The sequence below is a fragment of the Azolla caroliniana genome, unplaced genomic scaffold, assembly GCF_043228905.1.
Source record: "Azolla caroliniana isolate FFs.n. ecotype wild unplaced genomic scaffold, voAzoCaro1.0.p SCAF_5, whole genome shotgun sequence".
Classification (NCBI taxonomy): Eukaryota; Viridiplantae; Streptophyta; class Polypodiopsida; order Salviniales; family Salviniaceae; genus Azolla; species Azolla caroliniana.
This window is the reverse complement of record NW_028230440.1, coordinates 6,141,117-6,155,249: the sequence shown is the minus strand read 5'-3', so window position 1 is coordinate 6,155,249 and position 14,133 is coordinate 6,141,117. Positions and strand designations below refer to the sequence as shown.

General features: G+C 36.5%; 2 protein-coding genes and 1 non-coding gene across 3 annotated transcripts; 1 reads left to right on the top strand and 2 right to left on the bottom strand.

Annotated features, from left to right (window-relative positions):
• The first annotated feature begins 1,716 nt into the window (after positions 1-1,716).
• Positions 1,717-2,809, top strand: LOC147863927 (uncharacterized). The gene is made up of 4 exons (XM_087320198.1): positions 1,717-1,859; positions 1,946-2,162; positions 2,252-2,385; positions 2,519-2,809. The coding sequence occupies exons 1-4, from the start codon at positions 1,803-1,805 to the stop codon at positions 2,714-2,716; spliced, it is 606 nt and encodes a 201-aa protein (XP_087176324.1). The 5' UTR covers positions 1,717-1,802; the 3' UTR covers positions 2,717-2,809.
• A 1,188-nt stretch (positions 2,810-3,997) lies between these two features.
• TRNAL-UAA (transfer RNA leucine (anticodon UAA)) lies at positions 3,998-4,080 on the bottom strand. The gene has a single exon. It is a non-coding gene; the product is annotated as a tRNA-Leu (tRNA).
• Positions 4,081-5,074: 994 nt separating this feature from the next.
• On the bottom strand, positions 5,075-9,801 carry LOC147863925 (nucleolar protein 56-like). Its single transcript, XM_087319680.1, has 9 exons — positions 9,645-9,801; positions 9,284-9,485; positions 8,326-8,540; positions 7,722-7,879; positions 7,030-7,217; positions 6,669-6,921; positions 6,084-6,232; positions 5,764-5,946; positions 5,075-5,583 (listed from the first exon to the last, which is right to left on the bottom strand). Exons 1-9 carry the CDS (start codon positions 9,660-9,662, stop codon positions 5,264-5,266), a joined length of 1,686 nt encoding a protein of 561 aa, XP_087175806.1. The 5' UTR covers positions 9,663-9,801; the 3' UTR covers positions 5,075-5,263.
• Positions 9,802-14,133: the final 4,332 nt, after the last annotated feature.

Below are 14,133 nucleotides of genomic sequence, written 5' to 3'. Positions count from 1 at the left end.
AATCAATAAGTCTCATGTTAATGGAGAGATGCAATGTATTCAATAAAGTTAAGGAAGATATGTTTTTGCTCGTTCCAAGTTTCTTGTTTTTGTAGAAGAGTACATGGCTTAAGAATTGCACTCCATTCAAGGGTTTTCCTTAAATAGAATATAATCGTGCTTAAAACATAACCAATAACTAATCAACATGTTCCGAATTTACGAGGTGATCCATGGGCATTTGGGGAAATAAACAATTTAAGTGTATATGCATGGAAAAGAATGAGAATTGTTGGTTTTCCTTTCTTTTTTGTTGGGGGGGGGGGGGGATCTCAGGAAATAGACAAAACCATTATTTCCTCATATATATATATATATATGGAAGGAGTAATTGGGTCGTTATAACTAACTCTTAACTAACTCTCTTACATTATACTCCTCTCCCCCCACCCACCTCTCTCTCACACACACAAAATCAGGTTCTCTCTCTCTCTCTCTCTCTCTCTCTCAATCAATCAATCAATCAATCAATCAATAGATCCATCCATGATTTCTAATCTTTGTTCTCATGGTTCATGGCAATTTAATTCATTGATCACGCCATGGAAACTCAACTTCCCTAGACTTCTCCTTTCTCCTTTGAACTCTTCTTTGTGTTCTTTCAATGGGTTGTTTCATGAATTGATTACAGTCTTTTACAATTCCCCTCTTCTTCTTCTTCTTCTTATTGTTCTTCTTGATAAAAGAAAGGCTTCCCTTTCTTTATCATAGGTATCATATCATACACACCCCTAGGGTTCATTCCAATGGAGCCAAAGTTGCAAAAAATATGGAAGTGTATCGACCCTCGAACCACTCGGTCATCGGTCACTTGCCTCATCCATGACCATCATATCTCTCTAGCAATGAAAACATTTAGCCTCAATTCCAATTTCTTTAAATTTCATCGATCAATCAAACAAGGATTCGAGCATTCATGTTTGATTATCTCGTAGAAGGAGATTCATCGAGCGATTTGTTATAGCGAATTCGAAATGATCACATGCCATTTGTAGTTGTTAATTGGGTGTGGTGGTCTACATGCATGATCCCATTCCATCCCAGATGGGTAACTTGCATCCCATTTTAGGAAATATGTTGCCTTTGTCCTCAACCAAAGGAGGTATCTTGGATCAAATGTCAAAAGCCTTCCATGGATGAAGGTGATGCTTGAATATCAAGAGGAAGGATTGGTTCCATGTCCCACTAGTATAACATCACATGTAGTGAGGCTATGGAGAAACAAGGGCAATCAATTAACCAACTAAGTATGGTTGTGTGGTGTGGTTACAGTTAACAATAATTTGTTGTGACTTAGCTTTACTAACTCATATTAGGAATCGATGGAGCTTGGTCTACATCTTAGAAGGTTAAAAAAATGTCCCACACTAATTTAAAAGGTCGTAATGAACAATATTTAAGGCACCAAGTAAACTTAATTTGGACTTAATTTTACATCCTAAAACTTGAACCCTAAATAATTATGTGTGTCTTTGCCCCCTCAATAACATTATGGATGAGAAAAATATATATGAGCATACATAAATCCTTTAGTTGAGGCTGTTTATTTAAATATAAGAAGCAAGCCAATACCCATTTGTCCAGCAAATGAGTTGAATACTCTCTCTCTTTTGTATAATTGTCTTTTTCTTATGTTAAAATAAGTACATGTAATATATGGTATTTGGTTAGTTTGCTTTTTGTATAGGTTATATTTTTCTTCGTTGCAAATAACTAAACATTGCATTACGATCTATTGGTTTTTATTAGTGTTTTGACCAATTATGGCATCGGATGATGATGATGAATTTAATACCGAAGATGAAGAAGAACGTGTTATGGTATGTACTCATAACAAACACACAAAATCGCATATCTTTGTGAATAATATGCACAAGTGATTAATTGGAGCCTTTCTTTTGTAAAGGAGTGGAGTGGAGAACTTGTTGATTATATTCCACATGGGCAAGGCGTTGCCAAATATACAAACGGAGACTTATTTGAAGGCATATATAACATGGGAAGTAAAGAAGGTCAAGGTCTCTATAAATTTGCTAATGGTGCTTCTTATGAGGGAGGATATGTTGGAAATGTAAGAGAAGGACATGGGATCATGAATTACCCAGATCATAGTTGTTATGAAGGTATACATACATACATGTAGGATCAATCTTCATCGTGTATTAGAGAACATGCAATATGTTCTTAACATTGTGTGTTGATGTTTAACCAGGCTTCTGGAAAGTAGGAAAGAGAGATGGGTTTGGAACATACAAGTATTCAAATGGGGACATTTATAAAGGTGATTGGGTTGAAGATAAACAAGATGGAAATGGCACATATTATTTCAATGCTAGTATGAGCCAGGTATATGAGTACACTAAAATTATCTCACGTATTTATATCACAAGAATGTTTAGCATTTTAAAGGGCTCACTATAGTAAGAAGAAATAAGCGGTCTTTATTAATTAGTTTGGATAACATGTACACCTTTTACAGTTTTGTGGTACATGGAAGCTTGGAAGCTTTCAAAGTGGCGAATGGCGTCATCGAGATGGAAATGTGTATGAAGGGAGCTTTGCCTCGAATAAGCCGGATGGAATGGGAAAGTACAATTTTTTTAGATTGAACAATGTATTAAGTGGTGAATATGTCAACCAAAAATGGAAGTCTAGAGAATTTGTTTCTCTACCTTGAGTGAGCTATCTTGGAATAACCAAACTAAGAAACAACATTCATATTTTGTACCACAATATGAAACAGAAAGCACAAAGCTTCAATATCACTTTGGTAATTCACCAAAGACAATGAATTCCGTTCAATTATCATATTCAATTTCGTCAACGTTGGTAAGTTGTGCTTCCAATCCAAAAAATTGATGAGAAAAAAGAAATACCAAGCAATGTTATGAGCATTGTGAAAAATATGAAAACCAAGCATACATCACTACAATGACGTAAATATGCAACCCCCCCAAAAAAGCTATATTGAGCAATTTAACAATGAAGGGTTGTTGCTAACTCTAGGGAACGAATCACTAACGAAGAATGCATTTTAAGGTGATGACAACCAAATCAAATCATTATTGATAAAAAGAAAAAAGTTCTTTGGAGGTTCTAATTGTAAAGAAAAGGAAGTGCATACATACGAACAAAATTTGTCTGTTCAAAGTTATGTCATTAAATCCATTTTGCTTAATGTTTTCGATATCATGGTATATATTCTGAGTTTTTCAAAGAAAAAGACAATAAGTGCATTCATCGAGAAAATGAGCTCATCCACAATGTGGATCCATTGTAATCGTAAAATGAGATTTACTTTTTTACCTCATATGGGTGAGTTTTTCAAAGAAAACGATAATGAGTGCATTCATCAAGAAAATGAGCTCATCCATTCTAATTGCCAAAACAATGTTGAAAAGACATAACACTCCCAATTTACTCAGCAAATTTCTATCAAAAGACTTAAATTTCTTCCCTAATTCTCATCTCCGAAACAATGTTAAAAAGACATAATGCTCCAAATATACTCACGAGTCACACAAGAAAGCTACTTGTTTACCCGTGGTGTGGGACATCTAGCATATAATTATATCATCGACAAGGAAGTGTACTACTACTTCAAGAGAATGTATGGTATTAACCAAAAACTCGGTGATTTCACATGCCAGTTTCGGTCCTACCATATACTCCTAGCACGATTCATACATGAACACAAATGTAGAAGTTAGACATTATTTAATTCATGAGCATATTTAGACAAGAAAACATGAGAAGAGGAGGTAAAGGGTGAGAGACAAACCTTTCCAGGCTTCCTATTTCTCTCGAGGGGTTCAAAGTGAGAGCCCAAAAGGGAAGAAGGCATTGCAATGCAATAATAAAGAGAAAGGACAAAACTTACACAAATGGTAACAGAATTTTGGAAATAACATCTAATCATGTGCATTGGTCATGATCATATACATTTGGCATCTAATACTGCTGGCTGTGGGGTTCGAACCCACGCGCACTTGAGTGCAGGCGATCTTAAGTCGCCCCCCTTAACCACTCGGGCAAACCAGCCATGTATTATTTCGATTGAATATACTAATTTCTATAAAAGGAAACTTAGTTTTGTTTTATTGCCAAAAAACAACCATTTTAAGAAACAAAGTTTTTCTCCATTACAAACTTCCAAACCATGGGACAGTTTCTTACATATTTCAAATCTTGTGTATCAAAAACTAGGTCCCACCGACAAAACACTACCCATACGAAGGCATTCACAAATCTTTTGAATAGTATGTTTCGAGATGCAAAAGTTTTTGTATCAAAACGTACATTCCACTAAGCGAAACACTGCAATAAGAAGGTGTGTCTATCCCCAACTAAAACCGGTTAATTCATTCCTAGTGGAGGCATGAAGTTTGATGACAGCTCAACTATGAGAATTAGAATTATTGGCCAAACAATACAAACCCTACAATTAAGCTACACTATGACTATGTAGTTAAAATGTCCATGCACACTTGAGATCAAACATTTTGAGAGCATTTGACATCCACGGTATTCCTTCGAATATTTAACTTCAACGATCAACTAATAAGTCCATACGCTCAGAACATTTTGACAGTATTTAACACCCACAGCATAAATTCAAATATTCAGCTCAGGTAAAATACTCCTTGATGATCAAGTAGAAAACATTTGTTGGCCAAAATATTTTCTCGAAAATTATTGACAAAAAAACCAATGTAAGGAGAGATGACGAGACTTTCAAAAGAGCAAGAAGCATTATATGCCTACACAAATATTTGAATGACCAAGGCCACAGGATTGGCAGCTTGACCTTTAAATGTGAACATTGAAAACTGAAACAAATATTTTGAAGTATCATGAAAGAGGTTGGAAGCTTGTCACTTACACGTGAACATTAAAAACCGACACAAATATTTTGAAGTATAATGAAAGAGGATTGGAAGCTTGGCACTTACACATGAACCTTTAAAACCGAAACAAATATTTTGAAGTACCATGAAAGAGGATTGATTGGCAGCCTGGCACTTACACATGAACCTTAAAAACCGAAACAAATATTTTGAAGTAGAGTTAGTTGAAGAGTTATGTAGGAGTAGGCAAGAAGACTCCAAACAATGCTTTTTGGCAAATGAAGCAAACATCAAAAAAGCTTCAGTAAATGCCCACCAATATCACATAAAAGAACACTGAGGCATATAAAAGCATTCCTTCATGCACTCATTTTCATTCAATCCTCAGAACTAACACCCTTCTTCTTCTTCTTCGCACTTTTCTTCTCTATTGGAGTGCTAACCTCATCACCAGACTTATCAGAAGTAGCCTTTTTCTTCTTCTTTGCTGATTTGTCTGATTCCACATCAGAAACATCATCCCTCTTCTTTTTCTTTTTCTTTGACGACTCGTCTTGTGATACCATCTCTACATCTTCGTTTTTAGATTTTTTCTTTTTCTTCTTTGCAGACTCATCAATCTTGGCTTCCTCTCCACCATTTGCAGAATCTATCTCCAAATCACCGCTTTTTGCCTTCTTTTTCTTCTTTCCACCATCTAAAGTGAAAAAAATCAATATTATCATTATCTCCTTTCTACATTCCTGTTATATACATTTGCAAAAATCTAAAAGTAGACCAGTAAGGCCTTGGTTCTTAACTTTCAGAGAAACATGTAACCTAAAAGTGTAATAGAAGGAGAGAGTAGAGTATCTATTTAGATTACTAATAAACTTACTCTCTTGAGGATGGCCACCATTTGCAATAGAACCATTTGCTTCAGGAGCTTCATTTGTTGCAGCATCCAAAGCCTCCTTCATTACATCCATATTTTTGCGTGGTGCAATACCTTTATCATAGAAATCCAACCTTTCTTCAACTTGTCCACGAAGCTTCTCTCCAAATATACTAGAGTTTACCTCTGCAACAACAAATAAAAAAGGAAGGGTTTAGAAAGTAAATTTTGTGATCATAAGCTGCATTTTGTAATAATGAACTAAGAATTGTTAGCATGAAATAAATATATCGAATTGATGGTAGCTAGAGAAAAAGTAAAACCTGAGAAGCAATCAATGCGTGAAGCTAAAGAGCATTTGTTGGCAAGGTAGCGGGAAATACGGCCTTTGTTTCGAGTGGTTGCTTTTCCAATGAAGGATGAGTGGAAAATGAGACCATATTTAGGTGTATTGCCTTTTGTTTTCAAGGCTCTGGGAATAACAAAAAAGGATAGCATTCATTTCTTTCGAAGCATATAATTCACTTGCAAACACTGCTTTAATATTTGAAAGCTACTAGTATAAAGAAATGTTACATGACAGAGGAAAGAAGAGTGGTTGTTCTTTAGTGACGAGCAAACATTTTGCAGACATAAGTTTCCATTCAATGGAGAAAGATTGGTTTGTAAGAAACACATTAAATGTATAAAAGGGTACACCACTGAACTATGTCACAGTGAATCATTACAGTAAAATGAATTCTTAATATCTTAAAGTGACAAGTAGATAGTTGTTCAGTACGACATGCTACATGACCAACGTAGGGAAATTTTGATTTCAATAAAAAATAAACACAGATTTATGGGAAAAATAAACATTGGGTCACTGTACACAAACTTATCCAATGCACAAAATAGCTATATTATACCTGAAAAGTGCCTTTTCAGCACCTAAAATTTGAACAGTTGAAGCTGGGCATTTGGCAAGATTAGTGAGACTTCCAGCATGAGATATAAGCCTAGCTCCCACCATTTCTCCTATCAAAGCTGCCAAGTTTGGAGCAATCGCTTGCATTTTAGAGATGAGATAAGAATGGAGTTGTTTCCGATACTCCGACAGCTCAAGAACACGTTGAGCAAAGTTCTCAATATTCACAAGATCGATTATGGAAATATCTTGCCCTATATACAAAAAATGATGGCAAGAAATGTGCGCATTTTAATGTTGGTATCGTTGAATATAACTTAAATTGGATCAAAATCAAGGAAATATTTCTAAAATTAACTAACCCATGGAAGACTTGGCAGCCTCAATGATTTCTCTTGCTTTATCTTCATCTCCAACTACCTCAGTTAGCTCTGGCAATGCTTCATCTGTAAGCTTGGATTTATCCTTGACAAACTTAGCCGTTTTTGCATAGAGATAATTGTCGTTAATAATCTTCACTAGCTCTGGGAAGTGCCATGAATACCATTCCCTAATCCAAAAAGAAAAAATATTATTTGTTGCCTTACACAAGCATCGCTACACATTATGAATGCAATTATTATTTTGGTGAGGTAAAAACATAACGAACCTCATGGAGAACTAAGTATAAATTGTAAGATGAATACATACACTATGAATAACAATTACTGTGCTTCTTTTATAATTTTATATATTTTGATTATTTTTCACATACAGTATTAGTAACTTCAAACTATATTCGTGAGGAAAAACTGCTAAATTCAAGGCAGACTCTTAAAAGTCTCCAACTTCTCCAATTTTTATCCTTGCCATTAAACATAGATACAGATGCTTATAGATGCTACGATCCATGTTTGGCATATATACAGATGCTTATGGATGCTACTAGGTATGTTCGCTATAATCTACAATAACCATTAACAATATCAAACATTGACCACTTTTATGTCCTTGAAATCGCAGATACAAAAAAGAAGATAAGAGGGCATACACCAAAATTTGCAAGTTCTTTTACCTTGCTCTCATTCCAAAAGTATTGATGTCTTTGTCAAGTGTATCAAGTAATGCAATAGCTTGTATGACCATATTGTCAACTCGGTTGACATTGAATTTGACTTTAGCTCTACTATAGCTGTGGCTTAGCCCAAGTTGAGCTTTCTCAATATCTCCATCCTAAACAGCAAATATATAACATGAGCCTTTTGCAAATAATATAGATTATTAAAGAAAATATACTTTCTAAAACTCAGTAAAAAACGCAACTATGGGGATGGAGGCAATGACATAGAGCTGTGACACCTTGCCAATCGCACAGATTTTTTCCACAATTCAAAATTTTCTTTCATTTTTCACTATATTTTAAAAAACTCACCCAATTTAGCAATAACGACATGCAACTTGGTTTTCTAAACCTTGGCAAATATACATAGGTTGTTTCCTATGATAAACTAAGGAGACAAAGTTTTGTACTAGAGGGCTGGGTAGCTTTTACAAAACTCAAAAGTATCCTGGTTGATGCCCAAAACAACTTATGGCCAGTTCAGAGTTTTCTTAATACACTATCCTCAATTTCATAAAGAAACTGCAGGAGATAAAATATATTCATTGCTGAATTATACCTTCAAGCCCTTGACAAATTTAGAAAAATGTAAACGGACACCCCGTAGCAATTCCGATGTGAATTCATTGCTCTGGCATGGAATTTTGAGATTTTCAAGGATTTGTGAACCCAACTTTGGCTCTGCAACTCCAACTTTGAATTTGGGCTTCTTATCTTCTTTAACCTTGGGTAGGTTAAGTTCCAAGAAATTTGATAAATCCTCAGTCAATAACCCTATCATGTTTGCAAACATTATATAACCCATTAAGGAAAGAAATGGCACAATAATAGAAGCATTCATACTTTTTTACATATCTACAAAATTATTCTTCCATTTTATAAATACGACATTTTTTGGAATATTATGCCATAAGAATCCAGGTAAACCCTCTTCCAATAAAATAATTAAGCCTTAAAACTGTACATGAAATATAAAATGCACCCTAGCAAACTTGTACACATTATATCCATTTGATTAGATAGTCCATTTTGAGGAAATAGAGCAAAAACAAAATGTAATATTTTCAGATTTTCTTCTAATTTTTCCATTGCAAGAAATATGTTATTTAGTCAACAATACCAAGAAAAACCAAGTAGAGATGAAGCATACCTTCAAATGCAATAATCATTCATGATCAGGTTACATAAGAAGATGGCCAATATACGGGTCTCGCAAATTTGATAAATAACCAACAAAAAAGAGACATGAAACTAATTCTAATTTATTCATTTATTTACAAATGTTTCCAATATTAACATAAATTAGGGCAGTGTAACAGAAAACAGAACTAAAACTATATATTTCAGCAGCTTTGTACAAAAAAACAGTTAATCAAAAAACAGGATTGAGATAAAAACAGCCTAACTTTAGAAATCCTCCAAATCAAAATAACAAAAAAAAATAAAATGTTGAGGAAAATGCGAGATAACATCAAAATAAAGAGAGGCATAAAATGCTGAAACAATATCCGACATACCCTCAGATATTGCATTGATCTGTTCCAGAGCATTTAGAGCAGAGCTGAAGGGAGTAAAAGCTATCAATTTAACAACCTTTCCGAATCGGGTAAGGTCTACAATGGATTGTTGAATTGTATCTGTATTTTGTCCAATTTCATCAAGCCCATACGCTTGAAAGAGGGAATACCCAGAAGCTGACTCGTACAAAAGATATAAAACCTGCAAAACCAAAAACATTAAGCGAAAAAACACATACAAAATTACTTAACCGTGATTTAAAGAAGACGACGAGGTGAACGTCTGTATCTATAATTGAAGGTCGAATGAAGAAATTTCACTTTAGAGTAAACAAAGAATGGGTGCAGATGGAAACTTGACCTGTCCTGCATCCGCCATAGCTAGCTAGCTCTCTCTCCCTCCCTCCCTCGCTCTCTCTCTCTCTCTCTCTCTCTCTTTATTCACAGGAGCAAAGCGAGACCTCAGAAGAGAGGGGTTTTAGGGCTCTTCCTGTTGGCTTAAGGCTCTTCCAAATTTTAGGGTTTTATTTTTTTTACTTGGTCTCAAGTAAAAGAGCATAAAGGACCTCTCCTTTTATTTTTAGGGGATCTTTCAAAATTACCCCCCTCATTTTACTCATAATGCATAAAATGTCGTGTGTGTGTGTGTGTGTGTGTGTGTGTGAGAGAGAGAGAGAGAGAGAGAGAGAGAGAGAGATTGTGGCCCAAATGGATGTGGCTCAATTGGTAAGGTTGCCCGATGCAGACCAGGTGGTCATGGGTTCAACCCCTACATTCCACAGTGGCATCTAGTGAAATAGAGATGTATATAATAGAGAAGTGCTTGTAGTGTTATGACTTACCACTACGGTAAGCTAATTACAATAAAAAGAAGAAGAGAAAGAGACTGAGACTGTGTGTGTGTGTGTGAGAGAGAGAGACAAAGAGAGAGAGAGGTGAAGATAGACTTGGAACCCAATAGACCAATCATACAAGGTCATATAGGAACAAAGTGCGTCTACAAGACCAAGTACAAGGACGAAGAGAGGTGAAGATAGACTTGGAACCCAATAGACCAATCATACAAGGTCATATAGGAACAAAGTGCGTCTACAAGACCAAGTACAAAGGACGAAGAGAGGTGAAGATAGACTTGGAACCCAATAGACCAATCATACAAGGTCATATAGGAACAAAGTGCGTCTACAAGACCAAGTACAAGGACGAAGAGAGGTGAAGATAGACTTGGAACCCAATAGACCAATCATACAAGGTCATATAGGAACAAAGTGCGTCTACAAGACCAAGTACAAAGGACGAAGAGAGGTGAAGATAGACTTGGAACCCAATAGACCAATCATACAAGGTCATATAGGAACAAAGTGCGTCTACAAGACCAAGTACAAAGGACGAAGAGAGGTGAAGATAGACTTGGAACCCAATAGACCAATCATACAAGGTCATATAGGAACAAAGTGCGTCTACAAGACCAAGTACAAGGATGAAGTAAGTCAACAAAATGTGACGTCTATTTGTCTATTCTTCTATTTGTGCATGTGTGAACTCGAGTCTAGACTTGGGACCTAGTGAACCGATCTTTCAACGTTAAATGGATAATGTGGTGTATAGAAGACCAAGCCCGAGGTTGATGTATCTGTGGATAAATACAATGCAATATACTGCTAGTCTTGGAAATTATTCTCGACCGAGAAGAGGCTAGCATTCCAAATGGACATGAACTCTACCTTTCTAAATGGATGTCTCAAGGAGGAGATATCTGTGGAGTAATCATCAGGTTTTTCGTCACTTGATTAACAAAGAAAGCCTCAAGATTTGGAAAGCTTTCAATTGGTCCAAGTAAGCATCAAGGACCGAGTTAGAAGTCAATTGATGAATTCCTCGTGTTAGGCCAGTTTAAGAGACATCCAAAAAATATAGATCATTATGGCAAACAAAAGGTTAATGGATAGAGATACTTTGTGGTGTGTGTGGATGTTCAGTCCCCACAAGCAACATTTGAGTCAATATGGATTGAATCAAGCTAAGGCCTAGATCAACATTGAAATGGGAAAGGGAAATAAGAAAAAGGAACATTATCATAGACAACGAGAACAAGCACAAGATTTGGTGCATTGAATGGTTCGGCAACAAACACATTCCCTATATACATTACCCCTAGTCTTATGCGATCTCACTACTGAAGCATGATGCATGCTTGCCACTTAAGAGATATGCACAACTATCACACAAAAGTGTTAGTGTTACGATAGCTATAATGTGTTGTGTCACAATAATGAGACTATGTACAATATTATATATGAATTTTTATAATCGTTATTATGTGAGAGGACATTGCTGAGTAAAAAGTTTGCTTCAGGTAACAACACCTTGAGGACAACAAACCCCTCCAACAACTACCACAATTGTTTTCACGTGCACGAAGAATATGATGCTCCATGGATAGAATTTTCCTCAATTTTGTCCCAATTTATAAAATTAATGATGTGGAGCAAATAATATGTTTACGGTAAGTTGCCTAACCTTGTTATGTAATTGATTGGTTCAAAGACAATCATTTAACACCCTTGAAAGGCAAGAAACATGCCCACGGGATCAAAAACATACAAAAGAAGCCCTATGTATCATATATATGTGCACAACATACAAGAAATATACTTCACGATGATATCTTGAGAGATGGATAAGGATTTTGGATATCAAAACTCTAAAATGATTGCGTGGTCCTAAACTAAGACTTGTATACATTTCCATACCAAAACGACAACTTTTAAGTTGGCTTAGGAAAACCTCTTCCTTAACCCTATACTTGTGAGGTTGCAAGTTTGGAATACGAAGTTGTGGCAATCTTACTTGGCCCAATGGCTTCATCATTTAGAAAGTGCTCAAACCATTCAAGGTGGTGAATTTAATCTCCAAATACGTGATAAAAAGCAACTCGTGAGTCTTCGCCCGTGCACATTGCACATTATGAGAATAAATATACGTGTTTTATTTGTATACATAAATTCACAATACTACTTATTTAGGAAAGTCAAGCCAAAAAACGTATGAAGTAAATTCTCATATGTATACATAACTAGTTCTCCGGTGTCATTGCGCTAGCCAATTCAACATGTAATTTAACTTTAACACATTAAACTCTAGGGTTACGTTCAAAACCTTGGGACAAACTCCAGGGTACCTTCACCATTAAAAAACATGGTGTAATATCCAAAATTCCACCATTTCCACTTGAAAACTTGCTAAACAACGTTGATCATTAGCAAAACAATTTACTTTTCTATAGCCTCCATGTGTCGTTTGAATTTAGCATCACACATCAACACAAAAATACAAACATCTAATTCTCACAAATGTGTGTGTGTGTGTGTGAGAGAGAGAGAGAGAGAGAGAGAGAGAGTGTGTGTGTGTGTGAATGAATGAAAGATATGTTAACGTCTTCTAAGGCCAAATTTGGCCCATGAGACAATTGGTTTACAACAAAAATGGGGTATTTACCCATTCATCGAATGAAAAAATATAAATAATAAAACAGAGCTTAAGCTAAATAGTTATAGTAAAAAAAAACATGTTCTATAAGGAAATGGCTTTATACTAGGCCTAGTTTCATTTCCATCCAAGTCTCTCGAAAAGAAGCGGGAGGTCAAAGGGTTTCGATGTGGATGTGGCTTGTGGTCCCAATGTAAGAGGTACCCCAACCATAGCTTCTAAGCGGCGTAGCTCATGTTCCCTTATCTTCTTAATCATTTCTACTCCGTGTCGAGTTGCTTTGAAGCCCCTCATCCGAGGGCGTTTGGTTGTTCTTTGCATTTCCACTTCATCAAGAGAGAGGCCGAGTGGCGTAGGTGTGTCCACATTTATTATCTCCCCTTGTTCCTGAAAAATTACATTAGTTTTATATTGGTGGATATTAAAAGGGTTATCGTTAACACTTTGTAATTTATTCTCCCTATGTTTTTTTAGCTCTAAGATATACCTACTACTGATGGGTGGGGGGTGGAGCCAAGATCAGCTCCACCCCCTTCCCAAGGGGTTTCGAATGTGAGGGGAGAGAGAGAGAGATTCACAGAGAATGAGAGAGAGAATCAAGATAGACACAAGTTGAGGGTAACTTCAATATTATTTCTCTTTTTTTTCATGCCCCACAGGTGGGGTTTAATTAGTGTGGTGTGCATGTGTTCCTTTGTGCCACCCTTTTAGCTCACCCTTTTTAGGATGCACGTACCCAAGTTGACCCACCCTTTTAGCACATCCTTTTAGGATGCGTGTGCCCAAAATGACCCACCCTTTTAGCACACCCTTTTTAGCCAAGCCAACCCAAATGGGTTCCGTTGTATCAACTAGAAATTGATTAAGAAGTAAGAAGCTAAGTAGACTAGTTTTGATCTCTTATGTGCATTTCACATCTTGGTGGAGATGACGGGTACTAGCCCCCACATCCAAGCATCCACCTCTTCCGCTTCATAGGTAGCATCGCCCTCGCCACCATCACCGACCCTCTTGTTAGTCTCTTGTAGTAGTATCTCTGCCATTAGCACCGCCTTAGTTCACTTGTTAGGCTTCCCGACATCCATCGCTTCCTCCATCCAAGTCTTTTTTTTGCGATCGCCATCTATACCTCTCTAGCACGCAAGCCCACTACACCTTCACCTTAGACACTCTCACTTTCTCACACCACTTTTATGTCTTGCCCCACCAACTCTTCCCCCTCACCTTAGGTTGCCCACTAACTTCTTGTCCCATGAGTTTCTCTGATCCCCCTCCTACACGATAGCCCTCCTGTCCGCCACCTCAACCAAGTCCAGGTGGCCCTTAGTCCACAAGAGTGATTGATCTTTCTTTGCCAAATG

What these genes read in the sequence shown, in the direction of transcription:
- LOC147863925 (XM_087319680.1), bottom strand. An exon ending in ACTTTTGGAATGAGAGCAAG is followed by an intron (nt 7,218 to 7,721) that starts GTAAAAGAACTT and finishes TTTTTGGATTAG; the next exon opens with GGAATGGTATTCATGGCACT. An exon ending in GCTGAAAAGGCACTTTTCAG is followed by an intron (nt 6,233 to 6,668) that starts GTATAATATAGC and finishes TGTTATTCCCAG; the next exon opens with AGCCTTGAAAACAAAAGGCA.
- LOC147863927 (XM_087320198.1), top strand. Translation starts at nt 1,803, where the DNA reads ATGGCATCGGATGATGATGATGAATTTAATACCGAAGATGAAGAAGAA. An exon ending in ATGAAGAAGAACGTGTTATG is followed by an intron (nt 1,860 to 1,945) that starts GTATGTACTCAT and finishes TCTTTTGTAAAG; the next exon opens with GAGTGGAGTGGAGAACTTGT. An exon ending in AGATCATAGTTGTTATGAAG is followed by an intron (nt 2,163 to 2,251) that starts GTATACATACAT and finishes ATGTTTAACCAG; the next exon opens with GCTTCTGGAAAGTAGGAAAG.